This window comes from Hippoglossus hippoglossus, chromosome 1, assembly GCF_009819705.1.
Source record: "Hippoglossus hippoglossus isolate fHipHip1 chromosome 1, fHipHip1.pri, whole genome shotgun sequence".
In the NCBI taxonomy this organism is placed as follows: domain Eukaryota; kingdom Metazoa; phylum Chordata; class Actinopteri; order Pleuronectiformes; family Pleuronectidae; genus Hippoglossus; species Hippoglossus hippoglossus.
In genome coordinates this window covers 19,091,771-19,115,559 of record NC_047151.1, presented here as the reverse complement: position 1 = coordinate 19,115,559, position 23,789 = coordinate 19,091,771, and the positions used below count along the sequence as shown (strand labels likewise).

General features: G+C 39.8%; 5 protein-coding genes across 8 annotated transcripts in view; 2 read left to right on the top strand and 3 right to left on the bottom strand.

The window, feature by feature from the left end:
• Nucleotides 1-912: 912 nt before the first annotated feature.
• LOC117766242 (uncharacterized protein PB18E9.04c-like) lies at nt 913-2,577 on the bottom strand. The gene is made up of 4 exons (XM_034593108.1): nt 2,448-2,577; nt 2,259-2,313; nt 1,914-2,169; nt 913-1,883 (listed from the first exon to the last, which is right to left on the bottom strand). Exons 2-4 carry the CDS (start codon nt 2,293-2,295, stop codon nt 1,790-1,792), a joined length of 387 nt encoding a protein of 128 aa, XP_034448999.1. The 5' UTR covers nt 2,296-2,313; nt 2,448-2,577; the 3' UTR covers nt 913-1,789.
• A 3,467-nt stretch (nt 2,578-6,044) lies between these two features.
• ccdc86 (coiled-coil domain containing 86) lies at nt 6,045-9,091 on the bottom strand. Its single transcript, XM_034593041.1, has 4 exons — nt 8,398-9,091; nt 7,548-7,677; nt 7,382-7,456; nt 6,045-6,710 (listed from the first exon to the last, which is right to left on the bottom strand). Exons 1-4 carry the CDS (start codon nt 8,916-8,918, stop codon nt 6,564-6,566), a joined length of 873 nt encoding a protein of 290 aa, XP_034448932.1. The 5' UTR covers nt 8,919-9,091; the 3' UTR covers nt 6,045-6,563.
• Nucleotides 9,092-9,426: 335 nt separating this feature from the next.
• Nucleotides 9,427-19,692, top strand: glb1 (galactosidase, beta 1). Of its 3 annotated transcripts, none has more exons than XR_004614680.1 (17): nt 9,427-9,655; nt 10,458-10,627; nt 11,223-11,373; nt 11,595-11,655; nt 11,741-11,835; nt 12,474-12,654; nt 15,809-15,867; nt 15,947-16,068; nt 17,012-17,052; nt 17,144-17,256; nt 17,386-17,460; nt 17,588-17,677; nt 17,777-17,890; nt 18,040-18,171; nt 18,614-18,853; nt 19,231-19,540; nt 19,588-19,692. XR_004614680.1 is itself a non-coding variant. In XM_034592967.1 (17 exons), exons 1-16 carry the CDS (start codon nt 9,593-9,595, stop codon nt 19,486-19,488), a joined length of 1,965 nt encoding a protein of 654 aa, XP_034448858.1. In that variant the 5' UTR covers nt 9,427-9,592; the 3' UTR covers nt 19,489-19,537; nt 19,606-19,692. The 3 variants fall into 3 exon arrangements, 1 of the variants encoding a protein (XP_034448858.1); XR_004614672.1 differs by having other exon boundaries at nt 19,583-19,692; XM_034592967.1 differs by having other exon boundaries at nt 19,231-19,537; nt 19,606-19,692.
• The window catches only part of LOC117766206 (N-acyl-aromatic-L-amino acid amidohydrolase (carboxylate-forming) B-like), a 21,670-nt gene continuing 8,220 nt past the window's right edge, over nt 10,340-23,789 (bottom strand). Inside the window, exon 8 of the mRNA XM_034593017.1 lies at nt 10,340-10,350. The gene's annotated coding sequence lies outside the window, so the exon portion shown is untranslated. The remainder of the gene's footprint in view (nt 10,351-23,789) is intronic.
• Nucleotides 20,746-23,789, top strand: part of cldnd1b (claudin domain containing 1b) — a 4,593-nt gene continuing 1,549 nt past the window's right edge. For both annotated transcript variants that reach the window (XR_004614683.1, XM_034593069.1), the window contains exons 1-4: nt 20,746-20,874; nt 21,286-21,811; nt 22,290-22,397; nt 22,570-22,707. Coding sequence is in view for 1 of the 2 variants with exons in the window: in XM_034593069.1 (XP_034448960.1) it covers nt 21,538-21,811; nt 22,290-22,397; nt 22,570-22,707 (520 nt within the window). In the remaining variant the exon portion in view is untranslated. The remainder of the gene's footprint in view (nt 20,875-21,285; nt 21,812-22,289; nt 22,398-22,569; nt 22,708-23,789) is intronic.

Sequence of the window (23,789 nt, the reverse complement as noted above, 5' to 3'; positions counted from 1 at the left end):
ACACCTTGACCGCTGTTGTCTTTGTTCAGAAATTTAGAAGCTGGTTAAAAATCTTCAATATCATTAAAATAAGTTTCAAAATGTTTTTGTTTATGTTTGCCTGCTACAGGGTTTATGCTAATTTACAACATGACACTAAAATAAATGTGGTTTTGTGGACTTTTGATTAGCTTCAATAGCTTAGAAGCTCATTAGCACATAATGTCACTTCTTTAACAAAAAGCTTAAATTGAATTTTTTTTTTTTTTTTGGTTAATACACCTATCCATCTAATGCAGCAGGGTTGTGCTAATTGTATTAATTGTGATTAGAAATTATAATTGCCAGTTAAAATAACTTAATTTTATATTGAAAACTGCAAAAACCCTGGTTGAGATCACTTCTTTAGTCAAACTCATCCCCAGAATTTCAAACTTTTTCAAACTTGCAGTTTTCTCCTTCAACTGATCCTTATATCAGATTTTGTGCTGCTGCTCTGAAGAATTTATTTTTCTACACATGCAGTGGTGGTAACTATTAACAGACTTGAAACTCCCCTTTAAGATATAAATTTCCATTCTCTTGGCTGCTCCCTCAGTGTGAATCACTCAGGGATCATTGACAGTACGACATTTACACACCCATGTTCAAACAATGACTATGACTGACGGCTCTCACATGACTGACATCAGTGACTCCTGGTAAAAATAAGGCTTCTAGTTACAAGTATTTAAAGTCTGCACCATGTCGGGTTTTAAATTATTTAATCTATGAACATATCTTTTTATGGTTTACTTTATTTTCTTTATGATGTGTTTAGTTGCCTTATGTTCTTATTTTGTGTTTGTGTTTCACCTCTAACTGATGCAACCCAAAACCCATAATTCCCTGGGGAAATTGTAAAATACTGAAAAGCACCCTATCTTGCAATATTAAAGATTAAAAAGATCCTGGATCTGCCTCCTGATCCATATCCATATCTTCCCTGACCCATACCACGTGCTTCCACCTGGTTCACAGAAATGCGTTTCTAGTTTTGTGTAATCTTGCTTTTAAACAAACCAGCCAACGCATAAACACAGGGGTGAAAACAGAACCTCCTTGGTGGAGGCAACAATGAAAATTATGGTCTTAAGCCTTTTTCTTTTACTGTGGCTGAGGCCATTATGGCAAATAATGTCAGTCTAAACAAGTAATTTTGATGTATGGTGCCACACCCAGGATTAAGATGCATTTAAGGTCAGAGCCTGTTCTCATTGCCTGATTCAACATAAAGAAATAAACTGTGAATTATGTAAAACCATAGCTAGAATTCAAACTATGAGTAAACAGAGGACAAGATGTTTCCAGTCAGATCAGACGTGATCTTATCTAAAGGAATTAAAGATATTTTTCAAGGTTTGTTGCTGTGTCATTTTATTTATCTGCTGTAAAATAACAAATCAATGACCCAAATAAATGATCAGGACTTCATTCCTAATCCGTCCAAATTCTGGCCTCAATGTAGGCCTCAACAACAGTTGAAAAGTTTACTGAAACACTGCTTCAACAATAGAAAACACTGATATCAGTTTAGCTTGTTAAACATCATTTTAACAGTCAATCTTTAAAATATCAGTTATGGATTTATAAGTTATCAGTAACTTTACTTTGACAGTGACAATAAATAGGCACAAACTTATTTTTAACACTTTGTATCATATGGATTGTTAATCCTATCAACACCAGTGCTTATTCTGTGTATCTAAATATAAATTACATACTTTGTAAGTACCGATAAATGTGTTTAAAAAAAGACATTACAACCAAGTCACACTGTACAGAGGGACATGAAGACAACAACACTGAAGTGACAGAACACCAGACTGCTCACGGATACGATCCCAGCATGTGCAGCAGTGTTAGTGGCAGTCGTTGTGGCTGCAGCCGTCGTGGTGGCACCAGCAGCCGTCGTGGTGGCACCAGCAGCCGTCGTGGTGGCACCAGCGGTTGTAGCTGCTACAGTGGTGGCGGTTGTAGCTGCTACAGGGGTGGTTGTAGCTGCTACAGGGGTGGTTGTAGCTGCTACAGGGGTGGTTGTAGCTGCTACAGTGGTGGCGGTTGTAGCTGCTACAGTGGTGGCGGTTGTAGCTGCTACAGGGGTGGTTGTAGCTGCCACAGTGGTGGTGTTTGTCTGGGCATTTGCTGATGCTATTGATCAAAACATAAAACATAAGTCAACGAGAGTTTCCTTTTTCCCAAAACTGCTGCTGTCTGTGAGAAGAACACGTTTTGCTCACCGACGATCAGGAGTTGTATCAGGATGATCAGGAGCATCTTTAGTCTCTTCTGCGTCTATAAGAAGAAGCAAAATATTGTCTCACTTAATCAAAGAAAACCTTTAAACAGTTTCCAAAACAGAAAATGATGAAAATTGTGCGGTATAATCAGCCATTTTTCTACTTTCTATAAAATAATATTGTACTTACAAAGCTTCTCCGAATTGTATGTCTGTAGCTGCCTTGAGATGGAAGCTGCCTCAGTCCAATATCACTTCACCTTCAGATTTAACTTAACCTCAGTGTTTGTCACAGCCTTTATATGGTTGACGGTTGACATGAAAAATGATGTCACCTCAGAGTAACAATAGCTTTGTCTATCCCTGCATTTTATTCTGCTGAAACATGAAGGATCAACAAAGCAAACATGTTGGTGACGACCTGAAGGAGTTGTCCCGTTGCGTGTCACAAAGACTTCACTGTGTCGATGACGATTTTGAATTATTTGTGCGAAGGTAGCACTTAAACCAAGAATGTGCCATGTACAGCTAATGGAATGAGAATAAAGGTGGGGGGAAAGATGGATGCCTTTGTGTCCTACCTGCTCTCCAAATTAACTCGGCTATTACGTAGATGTTGCATTGCACAGTCATGTGTCATGACCTTCACCGGTGTCATGACCTTCACCGGTGTGTTTCTGGTCAGAGTAAGAGTTCCATTAATGAACTTTAACTAAAGATTACAGCTCATATGCTCATGTGATGATCTTAGTCGACTTTATACATTATAATATGACTTTGAGCACTTTAATTTAACTTGGCGGATAACTATCGTCTGATGTGACAGTTCGTGGTTGGATTGCTTCATTCTGTTCACTTGCTGATACGTCAGCCTTTTGCACAACACCCAGCTCCTGGTCACAACAGACGTAAACATTCAGAACCTCTTAGTCACCTGAATTTATTCATGGGTTGTGTTATGACTTATGAACCTAACGCTACATATCTGTGAATCTTTCGTTCGAAATTACTTAAAAGAAGACTTGATCAAGAAGTCAAAAACATACATGAGGCCACTATGACCTTGACCATTGACCACCCAACCCTTATCAGTCAATCAATGAGTCCTAGTGAACGTTTGTGCCACGCTTGAAAGGGTTCTCTAGAGGCATTCTTAAGATAACACAAGGCAAAAAAGGATTTTTGAAGTCACTGTGACCTCGACCTTTGACCACCAAAATCAAATCAGTTAATTTTTCACTTGATCTGAAAGTTTATACAAAATTTGAAGAAATGCCTTAAAGCCGCTCTTGTGATTTTGTGTTCACAAGACCACAGCGACCTTGACCTTTGACCACTAAATTCTAATCCGTTCATTCATTAGTGAACATTTGTAACAAATTTGAACGGATCCCTGAGGTCTTCCTGCTTTCACAATACAAGACATGTGCTTTGTGAAGTCAAAGCGACCTTAGCCTTTGATGACCAAAGTCTAAACAGTTCCTCCTTTAGTCCAACTGTTGCTTACAAATGTGAAGAAATGCCCACAAGGTGTTCTGGAGATATTGTGTTCAGAGCAATGGGACAGACAGATGGACAAAACTAAAACTCCACTGAAAGTTTGGGATGCAACTCATGATTACATTCACTATTGATTCATCTGCCAATTGTCTTCTTGATAAATCAATTGTTTTGTCTGTATCACAGTTTTCCGAAAGTCCAAGTTGACACTTTGTGACAAAGCCTGTTTTGTCCCACAATTCAAAACTCAAATATTTTACTACCCTACAAAGAAAAATATAAAATCTTCACATTTCCAGAACATGTGTGTAAAGTATTGTTCGCTAATTAACATGCAAGTTGCTGATTTGTTTCAACAACTTAATGAGTCTGTGGTTTCAGTGGTTCTCATCTCCCACACCAGTAACACGCTCTCAGAGAATGTAAAGGACCACGAGTCTCTCTGAAAACATTAGTCGGGTGCCTACATGACGACAGAAACGGGTTACGCCTGTTGTTATCACTCCTCCGGTGTATGGTGACTCCACTGGGATCCCTTCTAATGGCAATGTCAGGGCATGTGATGAAATCCAGTCAAATTCAGTGTTTGTGTTACAATCCCTCTTCTTCAGAAGCAATGAATAAATGAATGAATGAATCCTCTTCATATGATCTTTATAGTTATATAGCTGAACAGTAAGGGCGTATACCTCCACATTGTCTGTGGACGGATTATTATGAAACTTAGTGGGTCTGGAGAAAAACATTTTCAGTTTCTTTACCATTGGGGAATTAGGCGTACTTCAACGTTTTCAGTTTCCCCAGGGAGTAATTCATGGATCTTGATGAAATAAATCAATCATATTATGGGGCTAAATAAAAAACTGGATCTAGTGAATGTAAATTTAAATGTGGTTTCACAAGGGGACCGTTGGGCCTTTGCCAAGGTGTGTCTTTTTCTGTCTCTCCCTCCAAGTGTGTCCCCAAAAAAAAGTACAATGACCCCAAAAAATATATATATATAGAAATTACTTTTTCTTAGAATAAGCTATTCAAATATATATTTTTACAGACTAAGAAATGTGGATTTTTCTGCGCATCACTTTCTTTGAAGGGGCCTTTTAAAGGGGAATTGTAATGTCTAGTGACTAAGAGCAGGTGGAACGAGGACAACAAGCAAAACCTGTTTCGATGAGGACATGAGCACCTGGCTTTTGTTTTATTTGAGATTTGGAAAAAATGTGAACCTGCCATTAGACAAACATAAAAACATAATACAACCTGTTGTCCTCACATGTCATTCACTGTGAATGATGTGTGAGGACAAGAGGTGGGTCAGTCGTAAAAAGTAAAGAGTGGAGGTGTGACTTGAAGCCAACTTGACTATTAAAAAACAGTCAAAACATTCTGTGTTTGATTTTCACAAGAATCGATCAAGAATTTTTAATTTCTATATATATTATATAATATTGGTTATGCATTGTATAAGAACAGTGAGGAGGTATAAAACATATTCGAATAACCTCAAATTTGTAAAACTTTCTCATTGTCTTCTCATAAAGTCGAGATTAAAACCTCAACCTTCACTCAGGAGTAAAAATCTGTATTTAACGTGATAATGATCAATATCAACTATTCAACCATGTTCTCAAGTCCTATTTTAATGTGTAATCAATGTTTTTATATTTCTAGTTATTAGCTTCAATTTGGTTTGTTGTTAACTTGTGTAAAGTGTCTGAGCTTTGTTAAAAGAGCTTTATAAATAAAATGTATTATTATTATAATCATTATCGTTCTATATTTATCCGTCCACAGTTTTACAAATGGAGAGGATTTGGTTGTAGCTTCTCTCACCATAGGAAGTCCAGAGTCTCAACACAGAAAAACCAGTGAGGTAAAAATGAAGTAGAAGCTCAAGGCTCGTGGTGCTTTGCTGACCCCTAGTGAGAATAATTGAGATTTACCAACAGGAAACTGAAGCCCGATCAAAACAGGATCTGTGAGGCAGACACTGGAACTGAGAATACAACAGTTCATGTCAGGTAATGTTAACAAACATTTATATCACTTGTGCTTTATGCTGAATGTACTGTGTGACAGCACCTAGACTTAACATGGAGGAATTTAATCACTATGCTTGTGCTGGTGGTACAGTGTAGCTTCATTGCGCCTTTTTAACCTTGTGTGCAGCTTTCCTCGACATCCATTAGTGTGTAAGTTTGATTAACAGTAAAAGTAAAATGTTAGTTAATACCAAACCATATCAAACATATCAGGGCAATAGGGAAATCAATGATGGGAAACTTGCCATGCAAAAAGATTGTTTATTCATAACTATTGAACATCATGTTACAAGGTAGTTGTTCCTGTTTTCTTATCTGGGACTACGTCTTTATGAGTGTGAATGCTGACACTGCAGCCACACGATCGTTTTTACCAGTTATTTTTTGGTCCTAAAGATTTTTGTCAGGATCAACTCCTGCGTACTTCAACCAATTGTAAACATTCAACCGTCAAAACATTCAGCTCTTTCAGGACATCGTTGTTTCCATTTTTCTTTTTCCAATTCTTCATACTTTTTGAAATATTCAGCCTTTTTCCCTATTTTGGGATTTAAAACTGGTGTCTGTGTAAGGCTTTTGGAGCGGTGACATCACGCACACTGCATTGTCCGCAAGAAATGTGTTTAAAAAAAACTTTCTTGAGTCAATGTAAGAATGAATCCTCTTGTGAGAAATATGTCCGATAGCGTTTGTTGTATTTCAGACATCAAATATGAGACATTTAGACAAAATGCTGAACAGATGCATTTGTATTTTTTCAGTCTTTAGGTTAAATCTTTGACGGGGTTCTTTTGTGCTTTCGCTTTGACTCTCTGCTTCTGTGTCTTCTGCAGCAGAGCCAGCGTGTCTCTCTTCTCGATTTTTCTGAGTTGCTTCTTCTTCATCCTCTTGATCTTTGCCGTGTTCCGGATCTGTGAAACAGACGAGAAAAGTAACAGGTGGTGAAATAACCAACAGAAAGACTGCATGTGCTGATGTTTACTGCTTTTAATCTTCATTATATCTGTTTGGGCAACGAAAAACTGAAATATGTTTATATCTTTAAATGTCACCTGTTTTTATAAAAATTGTGGTTATGTCTGGTAGTGAAGAGAGATAATGCACTCATGCACATTAATTCAACATTAACTTTTCAGCACCACATATTGCAATATGGTGATAAAGTGGCCAATCAGCTTTGGTGGGGGTAAGCGAGTGCCCTTTCGAATTTAGAAGGGTCTTGTTAAATTCAACTGTACAAACATTTTATATAGTACTTGTGTTAAGTGCCAGGTGGGGTTGGTACATTCTGTGACTTCTTCACAGTATATTTTACAAATACTATGATCTCTTCACTACATGATGTTGTTGAAAGGATGTGTGTTTTCTTAAATGTCGTCTCTCAGCTGCCTCTGATCTTTGAGAAGCTTCTTGTGCATCATGACACCCTGTGAATCTAATCTACTTCTTTGCATAAATGGTACAATACGAACACTGTGTTGTCGAGTTTGTATCTTTTTTAGAAATGATGTGCATCTGTTTGATAGAGATGCGAGGGTCTCCAACAACATTTCACCATTTGACTGAACAGCAGTTCACTTACCACTTGCACAATCTCGGATTTGCGTTCGTTCTCCGTGCGTCGTTTTAAGTTGTCTTCTCTCCGTTTCCTCTTATCCTAATAAGACGGAGGGAAAAACAGAATAAGTCAAGAGGTTTCGCGTCACGACGGCCAGTCAGAAGTGCATCGTCACACAGGTTTAGCTCACCTCCTTCTGTTTGGCCTTGTCGTCTTTGAGTTGCGTAGTAAACTTTTTCACCATGTCCTTCTCTTGCTTGGCCTGCATCTTCTTCTCCCAAGAGGTGCACAGCGGCTTGTCTCTGACCAACGCAGAGAACCTGGAGGCAAAGAAAACAACATAAAATCACATCTACCATTTTAACTGATGCTGCAAGAGCTTCTCTGGGTTTCACTGGACAGTACAGTTGACAATGATACATTAGTTTTAAATCAATACATTGTACATTACCTTACTTTGCTGAGTGTAAACATGTTTTGAATTTGATTTCAACCTACAGGTGTTGCTTTACCACAAACTGCCTTACATGCACTTTACAATAAATACAATATAGTAGTTATTGATCTGTGCTGCTGTCAGTACCAATCAATAATTCATATATTAGCAGCAGTTTAAAAGACTGAATGGCTGAAAGTAGCTCTTAGTAGCTTTTAGTCATGATGCCACTTACGATCATTTATTTTATGTGGTGCTATTTTTTTACTGCTTATTTTTAGTTTTGCTATTTCTTTCATCTTTATTTGATTGTTGTCTTTACTATTATTCAGTGTTCTCCATGCGTTAGTGTCCAAATCTGAATGTTTTAATTCCTTTGTAACATTGAATCACCTGTAAAGCACCTTGAATTGCATTTGACTTGTTAGAATGTGATTTATAAATAAAGTTTGATCGATTGATTGATTGATTGATTGATTCTGTGTCCATGATCAGACTACAACCTTAAAATGTGTAATAACCAGAAGGGTTTAGCCACAATCCTCAGACCAAAATAAGAAAAACGCATGAAGTGAATGAATCCTTTCTCCAGGCTTCTCTTCACCTCTGTTTGCTGCGGTCCTTCCACACTCTTCCAGATTTGGGTTTCCCCAGCGGAATGACCGGATTCTGTTTCACACTCGGGGCCAGACGGGCCTTCTTCTTGGGGACCTTCTTGGGGACGGTCTCTGGGACGGTCTCTGGGCCGGCGGGGACCGTCTCCGCTGCTGCTGCTGCTGCAGCTGCAGGCCTGGGGACATGCGCGTCTCCTCCGGCTGGTTCTGCCCCGGTGCAGGGCTCCGGTTCAGCGGGCACGACGGACTTCTCCTCGGGCACAGCCTCGGGTTTGTGCTCTGTCTCCCCGGTGTTTGTCTCCTCCACAGCCGGCAGCTCCTGGAGCACCGTCCTCCTGGTCCTCCTGGTGGGAGTCCTCGGCGGCTCCTCAGAGTCCAGCAGTGCGGCAGGAGTGCGCACTCTGCGGCCGCTGCGGGTCCGTCTGGTCTCCGGCGGCGGCTCCTGGACTTCCTCCTCCTCCTCCACCTCCATGTGCGCAGCTTCGGGAACAGATCTCAACCTCCTCGACATGTTTTCTAGTGAAGTTGACAACTACGCATCAAACTGAGAAAACTTCTGGATCCACGTGTGACCGCAGCCTGAGGTGTGTGCGCTGCTCTGCTTCCGAGTCACGACGGATAGTAAACAACGCGCGGAGCTCACTACCGCCCCTGCGGGTCTGGAGGAGAATCACAAGTGTTACAATGACGCTCATCCAGCTCAGCCCTGATCTTTTTATTAGGTAAAGAAAAATATCATATAAATGAAAATAATAAATTACACTCACCTAGGTGAAACTAGATACACATTTATGGGGCTAATAAATAATTAACTTATCTTCCCTTTATCTTCAAATTATTTGTCTTTTTTAATCTTGCTCTTATTATGTATTACCCAATTTTATTATTAATTGAGAAAGTATGAAAATACAAACAAACTCACATGCACAGAATTGACAAAATAATGATAATAAATGCTCCATGTAAAGTCTATGGCAGCTACAGCCTCTACAACACTGACAACTACTGACGAGAAGCCGTTTCTGCACCACAGCCAGAGAACCGCATCACATGACTTTACTTCCGCATCTCGTGACCATACGGTTTGTGTTTTTCAGGAAGTCCCGCAGCTGATCGTGTGAAATAAACCCGGCATGTGCATTTTTAACTTTGCTCCTCAGACGTGAGATCAGGTGAAGAATCATCATGTCGCTGCCCAGAGCTGGAAACTCTCTGCTGCTGCTGCTGATGCTGATGTTTGGACCTTCAGTGAGTGACTCAGGCTTTTTATCCTCACTTCTCTGCAGCACATCAGATTGGTTTAAAGTCTGAGGAACCACTTCTTCTTGTTTTTCAATGCTTTAGATTTTCCCTTCATGTGCCGCATGAAACAGATTGTTTGAGGAATGTTTTAGCAGCAAAACCTTACCTGTGTTTTATCCATTTGTATTGTTGTGCTACTTTGAGCTGAAAAGTGCTCTATTATTGACATTATTATTAGTTGTAGGGTAGTAGAAGTATTAGTATTTACAATAAAAAAAATCTGTTATAGCATTGTCCTTTTTTTTTTCATAAATAGCACCAGCACTCAAAACAGATTCCGTCGACATTGACACATGATGTGAGGCTCATTTTTCCGATCCTGTAGAATCAATGTTTTTAAAAAGCTCCTTTGTTATACATATAGTTCAAAACACAACATTGGAGTCCACAGTCAGTTCCAGACCAACTGACAAATACACAATGAACTGTGTGGGAGTTAATTATACTTTCTAATGCAGTTATTTTTCACCTGTCAGTCAAACTCTCCAGTATGTGTTATTAATTGTATTAGGCTGTGAAAGTATTGTATATTTTTTTTACCATGATTGTCTATTTTACAACCTTTAGTAGAAATCATGGCTGCCATGTTTGAGTGTCACTTCTTCAAATCGGCCATTTGCCATAAAACAAATGAAACTTTGCTCACATAATGAAACCCTCTATACACGGACTCAGCTTTCTGCACATTATTGAACTGTAGAATACCTTTAAACGAGTTTTGATTCATGTTGTTTGTGTTTACGTGCAGCTCAGCGCCCCTCGGTCGTTTAGCATTGATTACAAGAACGACTGCTTTCGGAAAGATGGGGAGGCGTTTCGTTACATATCAGGAGAAATCCACTACTCCAGGATTCCTAGGGTCTACTGGAAAGATCGGCTGCTCAAGATGTACATGGCGGGGCTGAATGCCGTCCAGACGTAGGTTTGCCTCAGGTCTCAATCCTCTGAAATTAAACACATCTAACTGGTTTGTTGTTTCAGCCTCAGGCTGCTGTTGGGATGGTGTCATCTTGTAACAGACTTCAATAGAAAAGACGAAAGGAAGAGCTTTAAAAACATTGATGATTAAATATCAGTAAATGCATCATGTGTATTGCGGGAATGAAATTCACCAGGAAGTAAGTTTATATTTTTTTCTTTAAAATCAGGGATAAAGGATGAATTAAACAGAAATACTTGTTGTAAATGTTTAATTTTACTGACTGTAAATCATAGACAGACTTCTGCAATTAGCATAAGCGATTAAATGACAAATGCAACCCCCACTGGTCACACAAGATCAGCAGGGAAGACTTTGTAGAGGTGCGTTTCACATCTCAGCCCATGGATTCTGGACACTGTGCAGGGTCTCACTTATGTTATTGTTTTTGACATATAAAACCTGGACTGTCAGGAAACCAATGTTGGTGTGAAGTGGAATATTCTGTTGAAATCTTATTGTGTACGGAGAGTCACTGCATTCAGTGTTTTGTGTTTTATCAAGGATAACACTGAACCGCTGTTTGTTTTAAAGGTACATTCCGTGGAGCTTCCACGAGGAGTCTCCAGGTCAGTACAATTTCACCGGAGACAGGGATTTGCCACATTTCCTAAAGGTGGCGCAGGACGTTGGTTTACTGGTGATCCTCCGGGCGGGACCGTACATATGTGCAGAGTGGGACATGGTGAGTGATGCTGCAGGAAAGTAATATTCTCTCTGTTTAAGGGCGTTCAAAGTCAAAGTTAAGAACTTGAACACACAGTAAAGAGCATTACATTAATTTTGCATAATTTTAGTACTGACAGATCTGTATATTTTAAGTCGAGTTATAACTTGGATTCTGTTGTATTTAGACAAAGTGGTGTAGCTTTTCCTTCTCATTGTTTGTGTGATTCTGTGGAACAGGGTGGGCTGCCGGCCTGGCTTCTCAAGAAGAAAAACATTGTGCTGCGGTCTTCAGATCCAGGTGAGAATCAAAGTGAAAGAGGATGAGTGGTGACAGGGATTACGTGCCTCAGTGTGAACAACATCTGTTTTCTGTGTCTGTTCAGATTACATCGCAGCAGTAGACCGGTGGATGGGGAAGCTACTGCCGATGATGAAACCTTATCTGTATCAGAACGGTGGTCCCATCATCTCTGTGCAGGTGAGTGAGGGGCTACTCAGGGGTATTCAGGGCAGTATTTTATTCAGACTGTATATAAAGATGGACGACATGACGGATCCCCAAAAGTGAAGCCAGTGTCTCGGTCGAGTATAGGTCATAAACCCAGCCTCCTCCATGTTAGTGGATAGGACAGGGACCAAACTAAAAAGTCAAAGTACACGTAAAATGATTTTCTCGGGTCATTTTTTTAGGTAGTTCTTATCACAACGATATTTGTTCATGTATTCATTGTTCTTAAAAGTCAGTTTCTAATTATTTAGTATAAAAACGGAGTGAGACGTGATGATTGACAGCTGAGACTCACTCACGATTGGTTGATTGTATGTATCGATGTCATGGCTCCAGGCCCCGAACACTTACCGCGCAGACGCTGGCTCCAAATGAGCAACATGGCATCGTCATATCTGAAATATTTTGGCTTCATTCCTGGATATTGGGAGGAAGTGGAGATGTGTCGTCCAGCTTTATATTCACGCATTCGTTCTGGTAAATTTCCCTAAGAAATCTGATATAAAGCAATAAGGTAACTGAAAAATAAACAAGGAAAACCAACATATTTATGCATATAAACAGTCTAAAGGAGTAACACATCTCTCCTGATGGCTCTTGTTCCGTAGGTGGAGAATGAATATGGCAGTTACTACACTTGTGATTACAACTACCTGCGACACCTGACCAAGCTGTTCCGCTTCCACCTGGGCAACGAGGTGGTGCTCTTCTCCACAGATGGAAGTGGAGTCTCCTATTTGAAATGTGGCACAATACAAGAACTCTATGCCACTGTTGACTTTGGGCCTGGTACGTGTCAGAAACTCTGTTCTGCTAGAAAGCTGCCTTTGACAAAGGCTTTTCATTTGTGGTCAGTTCCCTGCAATTCCTCTCTGTTACACATTGGCTCATGTTGTGCAACAAGAAACAAGGAAGGTCACAAAGTTCAGCAGTGGCACTATTTATTTTACAAAGAAAGCTAAATTAAATGTACACTGTAAAGAATTGACTGTAGAATTAACAGTAAATACCTGGCAAAAAAGTTGCCAATAAAGTACTGTAAAAAGAATTACAGTATATTACAGTATACGTTTTACAGTTTTTTGTTGTATATAAATTACAGCAATTTCTGTTTTTTTTTTACAGAAAACCGCAATTACTTGTAATCTAGTTTACATTACCTTGTATTCTATTCAGATTACAGAAGTTACCTGGCAACTAAAGTTGCCAATAAATAGCTGTTAATACTTCACAATACAATGTTGTACAATTGTTTGTTATTTTTTTACATTAACAGTTTTGCTAATTATGCATACTGTAAGGTATTTTGAATGAGACCAGGCATAATGTTTATCCAAAATTCATCTACATTGCACTAAAGTCTTTTCACCTGTTAAATAAAAACAGAGCCAGAGCTGCAACAAAATAAAACTTTTATTGACACTCAATACAGTTTCACATCGTTTTAAGAACATGGTGTCCTTTTTTTCAGAAAAGCTCTTAAACGTAAATTATACATCTTTGGACACCGGCCACCCAGTGGAATTCACATTGACCAGAGTTTCAACATAGTCAAACATTATTAAAACTGACAACATACTCGGCTTAAAGGCCCAATCTGAAACCAGGACCTGAGGTAGAAATGTATTAAGAAGGTCACATCATTTTTGGTATAATTTAACTTTTAGCTAACTAGCTAAAAAAGATGACCTTTTTTCAGTGTGTTTTGGAAATCTTAATATATCAGCAAAATATGTAAATACTAATAAAATGTTAAGAGAAGAACAATGTCCAGTCACATAGTGAGGAGGAGAACAGTCCTCATTCTTTATGTTTGACTTACACTCAAAACCATTCAAAGTCCATTAATCTCTTGAGGAGAGAAGAGACGTGAGGACTGACAGAGTTGTTCTTGTTTTCACGCACCTTCCCACTTCTTTGGCCGACCAGCTTTGCCGTCTTGGTGCCTTTGGTTGGATTGATTCCAACGAAACATCTGAAATCACACGAAAAGAAACTTCATGAAAAATCTGCGCCGGCAGCTCCTTTAAAAGAGGGAGCCGAATCCATCAGGTTGTTCAAGACAAGATAATCATTTGCCCATTTAATATGAAAAGCAAAACTTCACAAGATTGCATGAGCTGACCAGCAGTGATATAGTTGCATCAACATAACCTCAGGCAGCAGGTCCTCTGGTTGGAGATTTCCTGAAAAGTTATACCTGCTAAAACAAAACAAAAAAACGGTATTGCAGTGCATCAGCCGATTTGGCTCACAGATGATCAGTGATCTGCGGGAAAAAACAGCAGGTCATCCCTACTACAAAAAATGAAAACCAAAACCTTCAGTAAAATAATTTGTTGTGCATTCATTAGCCTACATAAATTAGCAAATTAACATGCATAGTGGATCACAATATACAGCTTTTAATTTTATGAAATGAGCTTTTCTGTTTTAAGTGCTTTATAAACATTAATCTAAGACATACCTTCGGTTTGCCAAGCGCTGAGAAGCCTCGACACTGGATAGGTGTGATGTTGGCAGGGAGATCCTCCTCCCTGATGAACTGCAGGTCAGATCTGGATGCCACTCCAATGCTTGGGACTGTAGTTTGTCCTCTGGTAGGCTGGGTAATACCACCAACACAGCTTGTCTGATGTCCTCCCCCAGTACTAACATGTCAGTATATATCTGGGAGGGAGTGGTGAAATATAATCACTGATGTGCCATTCAGCTTGTACACATTAATGGACAATAATCAAGGAGATCTTCTTGCTTAACACACATGTAGTTTGAGCCCTGGACTACCCCTGTTAGACTGTGAATACCCAGATCAGTAGGTTCCACAGCCAACTGCCCCCCCAACAATAAAGTAGACAAGATGAATGCCAAATGTCTCTATGTTCAAAACACGACTTAGCTACTATAATGGGAAACTGCAGTCACTGACTGTTCAATTTAGGCCCAATCCCATTTCACCCAGCTAGCGCGCTAGCATGCTAGCTTTAGCGCGCTAGCGTTAGCATGCTAGTTTTAGCGCGATGTTACTGAGCTTAACTGCTCCTCTAATAACAAAGCATCCTGGCAGGGTTGCATACTAGCTTTTCAATTTCAAATGCCATTGATTCACTTTAAGTCATTCACTTTAGTAAGTTGTCACTTTAGTAACTGCAAACAATAGCATTGGTTTAATTAAGATCTCAACAATGTTATTACAATGACATCCCAACAAAGTTGAAGCCCATATTAATTTTGTAGGGAATTAACATTCAACTTACGTATTACGTAGTGGCTGGACACGGCTGTTGCTCCTCTGCTCCCGTGCTCTCATGTCAAGGTCCGCCTCGTGCAACGCAATCGATATCAACAGTATTTAACTGTAACATGCACCATCTACAGTCAGAATACAACTTGCCTGTAATTTTACAATGTGTTACTGTGGAAAAATGCTGTTAGCTACTGTAATTATATTTGTCCCATGATGCATTGCGATATACAGGTAAACATCGTAAAACGACAGAACAAGAAGTTACTGTAAAATTTTACTGTAGAAACTACAGAAATTTGTTACAGTGTAGACATGGTAACCAGTTCTGTGGGTGGGTGAATAGAAGCCAGAGTCACAAAAATGCCAAGCTGGGATGTCCATGTGGAGGTAGACCTGGTGAAGGAGAGAGAGAGAGCGAGATCCCAGTCTGCAGGCCTCTTAAATATTGGTCAGCCCAGGTGTGCCACATCCCTGCTGATCACTAGGGTCAGACTCCGCCTACAGGAGCCTGAAACAGAGACACAAGCACAACAGGACAACTCCAGGGTTGTCACACTCTCAAATACCCCGACACATATTTTTACAAAAAAGACAAACTTGTAATTGATTCCATGTTACACGTTTTATATTAGTGATGTGTATATATATTATTATATATATTATGAATACATGTGTGTTTGTCTTTGTGTTTTCTAGGTGCAAATGTAACCGCTGCCTTTGAGGCACAGAGACATGCTGAACCTCACGGACCTTTGGTAATTTATATCTCTGGGTTGTAATCTCTGGTTTTAACAACACACGTAGATGCTTATGGGGCTTCTTCTCCTTCCTCAGGTGAACTCTGAGTTTTACGCCGGCTGGCTGGACCACTGGGGATCCCCTCACTCCGTTGTCTCGACTGCCCAAGTGGCCAAGTACCTGAACAAGATCCTGGCCACGGGAGCAAACGTCAACATGTGAGTCAGACAGAGATTCCAGAGAGTGTTGAGAAACTCTTGTACAAACAGATAAAGACACGTGCACAACAGACTGTGGCTATCACTGTAAGTTTATCAGTTAATGACAAATATGTAGGCTACTGTAATGAAGAGTGTAATGTTTTACCTTCTGACATTAGGTACCATCCTCCCATTCAAACAAATAACTCTCTAGTTAAACACAGTATATCTGCAGATGCACAAGAATATTATATCACTCTATTTATACCAGTAAAATGAACCCAGGTTCCCATGATCTCATGACCAGTTATGAATTTAAACCTCTCACCGTATCCTGTTATTAGCAGATATACGCTTGGTTCTTTGATGCTGCTCTTATATATGGAAAGAGTTGCAGATGTAAAACATTGTGACGCCATCACTCCAGTAGTATAAGATTTTCTTTGTTCTTTTTATGCCTCTGCACCGGTGAAACCCTTTTGGCTTCCTGAACACGTTATTTCTAAGAATGCCTCGAGATAATTCTTTCAAATTTGGCACAAATATTAACTTAGACTCATGAATTAATGGATTAGAATTCGGTGGTTAAAGGTCAAAGACTCAAAATTAGTATGAAAAAAAAAATTGTACTGAAACTGAACTCTTTGTCGGAGGCATACAACCACTGGGCAGTAATTCTAGCCTGATTCTCCTTACAGCTCAGGTTTACTCTAGAGTACCTAAATATGATGCTTCATTTTATGGTAATCATGTGATTGTGTCCCACCGTCTCACCTCCCACGTGTTTTATGTTGTTTTGGTTATATCTCTCTCTATATGTATATCTCTCTGTACAAATGTTGTAGAAGAATTTGTTAAAAAAAATATTACAATAAGGAGAAATCACAGCAAATATAAACAAGACAAAGGACCCGTGTCTCCTGTTTGTAGTTTGAAGTTGACAAACCGTCTCCTCTCACAGGTACATGTTCATAGGTGGAACAAATTTCGGATTCTGGAACGGTGAGTTTTACCTGCACTGGTCTGATTCGTAGTGACTCACACAAACGCCTCGTGTGCCTCTCATCCTCTAATTGCCTCTCAATGCCGTCAGGTGCCAACACCCCATACGCCCCGCAGCCCACCAGCTACGACTTCAATGCCCCGCTCTCAGAGGCAGGAGACCCCACGGACAAGTACTTTGCCATTAGAGAGGTCATCAGCATGGTATGTTCACTATAGAGCAGCACTACACGTTTGTCACCTTTTTAACGTAAAAAAAAAAAACTGAGTATAAAACATGTGACCTACTTCAATCATGAGTCTGAGCTGACATAACGTGTGCTCCCTCAATAGTACCGCAAGATACCAGACGGACCGATTCCACCGAAAACTCCAAAGTATGCATACGGTGCTGTTAAAATGACAAAGGTAGGTGTCCCACTTATTTTAAGTTATTAGACTTGATCGATAAATTCCATATTGTTCATTTCAATTCTCCACATTGTTTAAAACATCAAGAACGGATAATAAAAAGCAACCGCCTCTCCCACCGCAGCTCCAGACGATCCTAGATGCAGTAGCATTACTGTGTTTCTCCGGCCCGGTCAAAAGCATCTATCCTCTGACGTTCCTTGACCTGAACCAGGTATCTTTTTTTAATGCTTTTTCTTTTCATGTGAACTAGTAATATTAATAATTTATCTTTTATCGATTTGTTTACATTTTCTCTGCTCTGTCCTTTCAGGCTTTTGGATTTGTGCTGTACAGGACGACTCTGCCTGTCGCCTGCAACACACCCACTCCACTGTCGTCCCCTCTGAACGGAGTCCATGACCGAGCGTATGTGTCCATCGATGGGGTGAGTGGGTCTGCCCTTACTCTATTGTTGAACTCAGGTGCACACGCACACGCACACGCACACATAGAAAATGCTTTACAGATAAACTGTTATAAACAGGATATGAATTTTAAGGTCTGTCCTCATAACTGTGCCGATCTCCTCTCCAGGTGGCCGTTGGGATTCTGGAAAGGAACAAAGTCTTGAGTATCAATGTGACTGGGAAGGCTGGAAGTCAGCTGGACGTACTGGTGGAGAACACGGGACGAATCAACTATGGAAAACAAATCAACGATTTCAAGGTTTAAAAAAAAATATTTATATATATTTTATATTGGGGGAAACTATTGAGTCATATCTTAGAAAACAATAAATACACTGTTTATAGATATACAAACACTTGACACTGCCTACAAATCTAGCCTCATGAATAAAAACAAAAGCAAACATAGATCCATATTTTACTATGCTGATAATTATATCTTCTTAATCTCTCGCAAAATGATTAAATTATTGTACAATTTTGGAATAACTGATCGTACAGTGGTCAAAATTATCGTACAAAATTATAATTTATGAACATCTGGTAACGCTGACTGAAATATTCCAAAGCTATATTCAAATACAACCTAAAGAAGGTTTTATACTTTGATTTTATATTTGTCTGTGATATAAAGAGTATTCAGGATGTCGGTGTGAAGTACAAGTATCAGAATGACGGGGTTATTTGTCTTCTCCTCACAGGGTTTGGTGACCAACCTGACTCTGGGGAAGGACGACCTTACTGGTTGGACCATGTACAGTCTCAGTATAGATGAAGCAATCAAGCAGGGCCTCATCCAGGAAAAAGAGCCCCCACTATCAGCCCCCCCTCCGCCTGCTGCTCTCTCCCTCCCAGCCTTTTACAGGGGGAGCTTCGTCATCCCTGACGGCATCCCAGACCTCCCCCAGGACACCTTCATCAAACTGCCCAAATGGAGAAAGGTAATGTCACAGGATGTAAGAACCTTCCAGATGAATCAGTTTAAGTTCGAAAGAAATATTTGCTGGTTCTATAGCTTCTCAAATGGAAACGGACTCAATGCAGGTGTTTGGTCTCAGCTCACACAATCTACATATATTTCAAAAGAAATCAAGACCTTCTTAATGTATTTAAGACTTATTAAGACCTAAAATTCAGACAATTGAAGTTGAACTCTTTTAGATCTTTTTAAGACCCTGCTACTGAAGCTTTAGTGTTGCCCCAAATGGGTAAATTTAATGTAAATGTAAATATTTGGTCATTTAAAATGATTTATCCTGAAAGCACATGCATGTAAAGCAATGAATAAATCGGTCTGTATAATTTTGTGTTTTTTCAGGGCCAGATCTGGATTAACGGCTTCAACCTGGGACGTTATTGGCCAGTTCGAGGCCCCCAGGTGACGCTTTTTGTCCCGGCCAGCCTCCTGAGCACGGCGGCCCCCAACAACGTGACTGTCCTGGAGCTGGAGGGGGCTCCTTGCAGCTCGGGGCCGTGCACTGTGGAGTTCACCGACACCCCCATCTTAAATGCAACAGCCCCCGCTCACTACAAGCAGCGCTGGGGCCCGTTTACTAGAGAGGATTTGTTGGATTGATGGAGGAACCCACTGCTGAACAAACTGAATCAGTTTGCTCTACTTACTGATTAACAAGTCCAAATCAGGATGTGTGAGTTTTATACAAATGGGATTTTATTTGTTTTATTTGTTTTTATCTACACAAAGGGATTATTGCCAATCAAAGAAAAGCCAACACACAGCAACCGGTGTTTCAGAGGACATTTTATTTTTTTATGTGAAGAACAAATCAGGGAAATAATGAGTTTATTATCATGCACCATTGTTTCTCTACGTTTTTGAATTATTTAGATTTTTCTTACAACCTGTCTGATTTATTCCTTGTGAAACGAGCAAGAAAATAAAAATCTAAAAGTATTTCATGATGCTTCAACGACCCTCCTTTTTTGAAATGGTGCTTTCAGTCTGTGGGTGCTGTGTTTAAGATAGATAAATGAATAATATTTTATATAACTTGATAAAGTAAAATTTCACTTCAGAGGGAGACTATAAAGATTTTAGTTTGTGACTACACTCTGGCAGGTTTAGGAAATAACACAAATGGGGTTAATAATAAATAATAAAATATATCAATGGTGTGTTTTCTGTTATGTCTTGTGTAGGAATAAAACATAATCTTCTAGAGTTACATGAAGCGTATCGAGTGAGCAAGTGGCAGCAACACTCCTGATAATGAATCTACGAGGGACATATTTGTAGCAATATACATAATGGACACATAACAGACTTAATGAAAGTCTGAAAAAAATATTTTTTAAAGTCGATATTGATTTAAAACACAATTTATATAACATATTAATGTGAATAAATCGTGGTTTGCTGCAGAATAGTTGTGCAATGGGTTTTAATTTTCTCTGCGTGCATAATATAAGAACCAAACTCTCATGTATACTGTATGGGCAGCTTGTGTAGAGTTTTCCGTTGTCACAGGATTTCATCAAGAACGGAAGGATGTTTGTATGACATGAGTTTGTTCAATTTGCTGTAAATGTTCTCTCATAGTGATGGTGGAAACTGGGGTGTGTTCATTTGGTAGCAGTGTTGAGAACTTGATTAATTTATTGACATACTTAAATGACTGTTTCAGTGCTTTGCGAAGAAAAATTTAAAAAAAAACTAATAAAAGAAATGTAATTCAAAAGAAAATATCAAAGTATGGACAGGTAAAGGTGTAACAGGAAATAAATACGTATACAAATACGTCAATATTCAGTTGACATCTGGCGGGTCCACACTGTACCAGCAGGTGGCGGCCATGAGCATAACGGGCGGGCTGCCAACCGTCAATCAAACCGAGAAGAAGAGTGAAAGTTAGTAACAGTGGAAAAGGGGCAGAGGCTCATCGGACAATATACCCACCACAGCTCGCCTCGCTAATGTCCAGACACTTTGTCCAGCGATGAGGTAAATCACAGACCTTCAATTCAAATACTTCACGTTTATTTGTCGGCTAAATGTTTGAGTAATCACGTAGCCAGCTGCGGCTAACTGCGGCTAGCAGGTAAGATGCTAACGTTGTCACAGACCAGGAAGCTGTGCTTGTTGATAGTATCTGTATGAAGCTGTTATCTAATGATCTAATTATCAAATAACTAAAAGTGCTTTAGTCTTGTCTTTTGTTGTGTGTTGGTAAAGTTAAGCAGGCGGTCAACCGCGTTACACTGGAGCATGTGTGTCTATATGAGCTAAACATGTGTGTGTGTGTGTGTGTGTGTGTGTGTGTGTGTGTGTGTGTGTGTGTGTGTGTGTGTGTGTGTGTGTGTGTGTGTGTGTGTGTGTGTGTGTGTGTTCGTGTGTTCGTGTTCTTCTCTGCAGGTCGTGATCTCCTGTGTTTGGGACGTGGCTCAAAATGCAGCACCAAATTTAAAAAGGAGTGAATAAAGTACAATGTTCAGATACAGACTCGTAATGTTAACACACACGTCGTGGTGCCAACACACCAAGAGGAAATCTCATTTCTAACCACAGCACCCAGGCTTCTACACTAAAGCCAAATTAGTTTTGTTGATCACAGATCAGTTCCCTGTTATAGACGAGAGGCTCAGAACGAGCTGTTGCCTCGCGATCATGGTCGATAATCGATATGCCACAGCTCTGGTGATCGGCTCGGTGCTGAGCCTGCTGGCCACAGTGTACCTGTCTGTGGCTGTGGGGACTCAGCAGTGGTACCAGTACAGCAGTCCACCGATCAGCAACCTGTCCGGGCTCTTAGATGAGTTCATCGATGTAGAGATCGATGAGAAAACCTACAGCGACACCATGTTCCGGCTGAACGGCACCCTGGGACTGTGGTGGAGGTGCATTCTGGTGTCCAGAGATTCTCACTGGTATAAAGTACCTGGTAAGATTTATTGTTTAAAAGAGATTAATGGATTCGTTATTACTTCGTCCTCAATCATTTAGACCCTATGAGCTGTAATTACAAGGTCATGTTGTGCTCAGGACACCTCAGGAAAATGCCCAGACTTTGGCGCATATCTGAAAGTAGCTTTTCGTGTTAATCTTAATCTGATTTGTGGATTAATAGATTAGTTGATCAACAGGATAATAATCGCCAACTCAAAATACATATCAATTAACCATGTCAGTAAATTTAAAGCAAAAATAGTGAAAAAAGGCAAATCTGTCTCAGGTTCCAGCTTCTCAAATGGGAGGATTTGCTTTTTCTCCTTGTCCACCTGTAGGTTTTAGACGTGCTGGATGGATGGATGTTGGACAGACAAATTATTTGAAGACACCTCAAACTCTGTGAAGGTTATAAATGTCATTTTTTTCTCATATCAGTGAAGTTCATTTGGATTCATGCTCTCTGTCTTTAGATCACAAGATGGAGACCCGGTGTGTGAGCTTCACTCTTCCTCAGCAGTTTACTCCAAAGTACAAAAACCCTGGAAACCCCAACAGTGAAGAAGATCTGCTGAGGACATGTGAGTCTGCCCCCTAGACACTGTGTTTTAGTTTATCATATCTTGGTTTACACCCAGATAAACACGACTTAAAGGCGAACACTTGCTCCGTTTCGTCCCTTTACTGTCTTTTAGAATCTTTGACCATTAGATGATGTTTTTAAACCGTGGTTATCACTGTCTGTCTGTGCAGATCTCTGGAGATGTCAGTTTCTCCTGCCTTTGGTGTCGCTGGCCTTGGTTTTCCTCAGTGGCCTTGTTGGAGTCTGCGCCTGTCTGTGCCGCAGCTTCACCCCTACGATTGGAGTGGGAGTGCTCCATCTCCTCGCAGGTGAGTGAGAGAAATGCTGCATATTATTAACCAGGATTCAACCATTGATTGAGATGTCAGTTGTCATGTCAGCCATTGTTTGGGTTTTAGCCTGATGTTCACCCCAGTTTCAACAGTTGTACAAACAAGTAAAGACAAATGCAGGCGAAGTGCAGAGGTTTATGCAAACATCTGCCATCACAATGAGCTGTCAGTTCAGTAGACTTCCTTACAAACATATAGTAATGTGTAAGATTGTGGAATCCCAGACAGGATGTGTTAGAGAAGCATAGTTTTGTTTGCTCTTTGGTATAATAATGACAGAACTTATTTAAATCATTGTAATTTGTCAAATAAATAACTAAAGACGTAGAAGTGATCATTACTGCACATCGTGTGACAGCTTCTCCTCAGAAACGAGAGTAAGAATAAAATGGATAGCAAGCGCAAATGATTTCTTATTTGTGCTGTATTTGCTCTCAGATTTATATATTTGTTTGACCCTGCTTGTGGTAAATATTAAATGAGTGTGTAATCAAGGGCCCTTTGGAGTGCTCACTCCTCTGCCAAGGCTAATGATCTATATCGGCATGTTTAAGAAAGTGAAAGAAAGTTCCTGAATCTGTCAATTTTTGCACATCCGCTCCACCGCTCCACTTATTTTCAAGCAAACTGTTTCAGTAGTTTTTTAGGAATCATACTGAAAGTAAGAGAAACAAACAGTAATGAAAAAATAAACACTTTTTTTGGAATCCAGCTGCAGTTTAGATTTTTTATTTATTTATATGTTTGTGCTGCTAGATCCAACTGACACAACATAAAAAACTAGAATGACACCTTGCTCAGGCCCAACAGTCTCCTTAAATTTAACCAATCTGCATTGAATTTCAAATTCATACTAGTTATCAGTTCCCCAAATGTAAAATTGTTCTCATCAATATCCATGAATCGTACTCTGGGAAAACAAGGAAAATGGTTCCTGGATCAGCCCCCTGACCCGGATCTGCACCAAAATCTGATTGGTTCTTTTTGGACTCTTATGCCACATCCTTCCACCAGGCTTATCCAAAATCTGTTCATTTTTTATCTAATTGTGCTTAAAC

What these genes read in the sequence shown, in the direction of transcription:
- LOC117766242 (XM_034593108.1), bottom strand. Translation starts at nt 2,295, where the DNA reads ATGCTCCTGATCATCCTGATACAACTCCTGATCGTCG. An exon ending in GATACAACTCCTGATCGTCG is followed by an intron (nt 2,170 to 2,258) that starts GTGAGCAAAACG and finishes TTTGATCAATAG; the next exon opens with CATCAGCAAATGCCCAGACA. An exon ending in ACGACGGCTGCTGGTGCCAC is followed by an intron (nt 1,884 to 1,913) that starts CACGACGGCTGC and finishes AACGACTGCCAC; the next exon opens with TAACACTGCTGCACATGCTG.
- glb1 (XM_034592967.1), top strand. Translation starts at nt 9,593, where the DNA reads ATGTCGCTGCCCAGAGCTGGAAACTCTCTGCTGCTGCTGCTGATGCTG. An exon ending in TGCTGATGTTTGGACCTTCA is followed by an intron (nt 9,656 to 10,457) that starts GTGAGTGACTCA and finishes GTTTACGTGCAG; the next exon opens with CTCAGCGCCCCTCGGTCGTT. An exon ending in CTGAACCTCACGGACCTTTG is followed by an intron (nt 15,868 to 15,946) that starts GTAATTTATATC and finishes CTCCTTCCTCAG; the next exon opens with GTGAACTCTGAGTTTTACGC.
- ccdc86 (XM_034593041.1), bottom strand. Translation starts at nt 8,918, where the DNA reads ATGTCGAGGAGGTTGAGATCTGTTCCCGAAGCTGCGCACATGGAGGTG. An exon ending in AAGGACCGCAGCAAACAGAG is followed by an intron (nt 7,678 to 8,397) that starts GTGAAGAGAAGC and finishes CTTTGCCTCCAG; the next exon opens with GTTCTCTGCGTTGGTCAGAG. An exon ending in AATCCGAGATTGTGCAAGTG is followed by an intron (nt 6,711 to 7,381) that starts GTAAGTGAACTG and finishes TCTGTTTCACAG; the next exon opens with ATCCGGAACACGGCAAAGAT.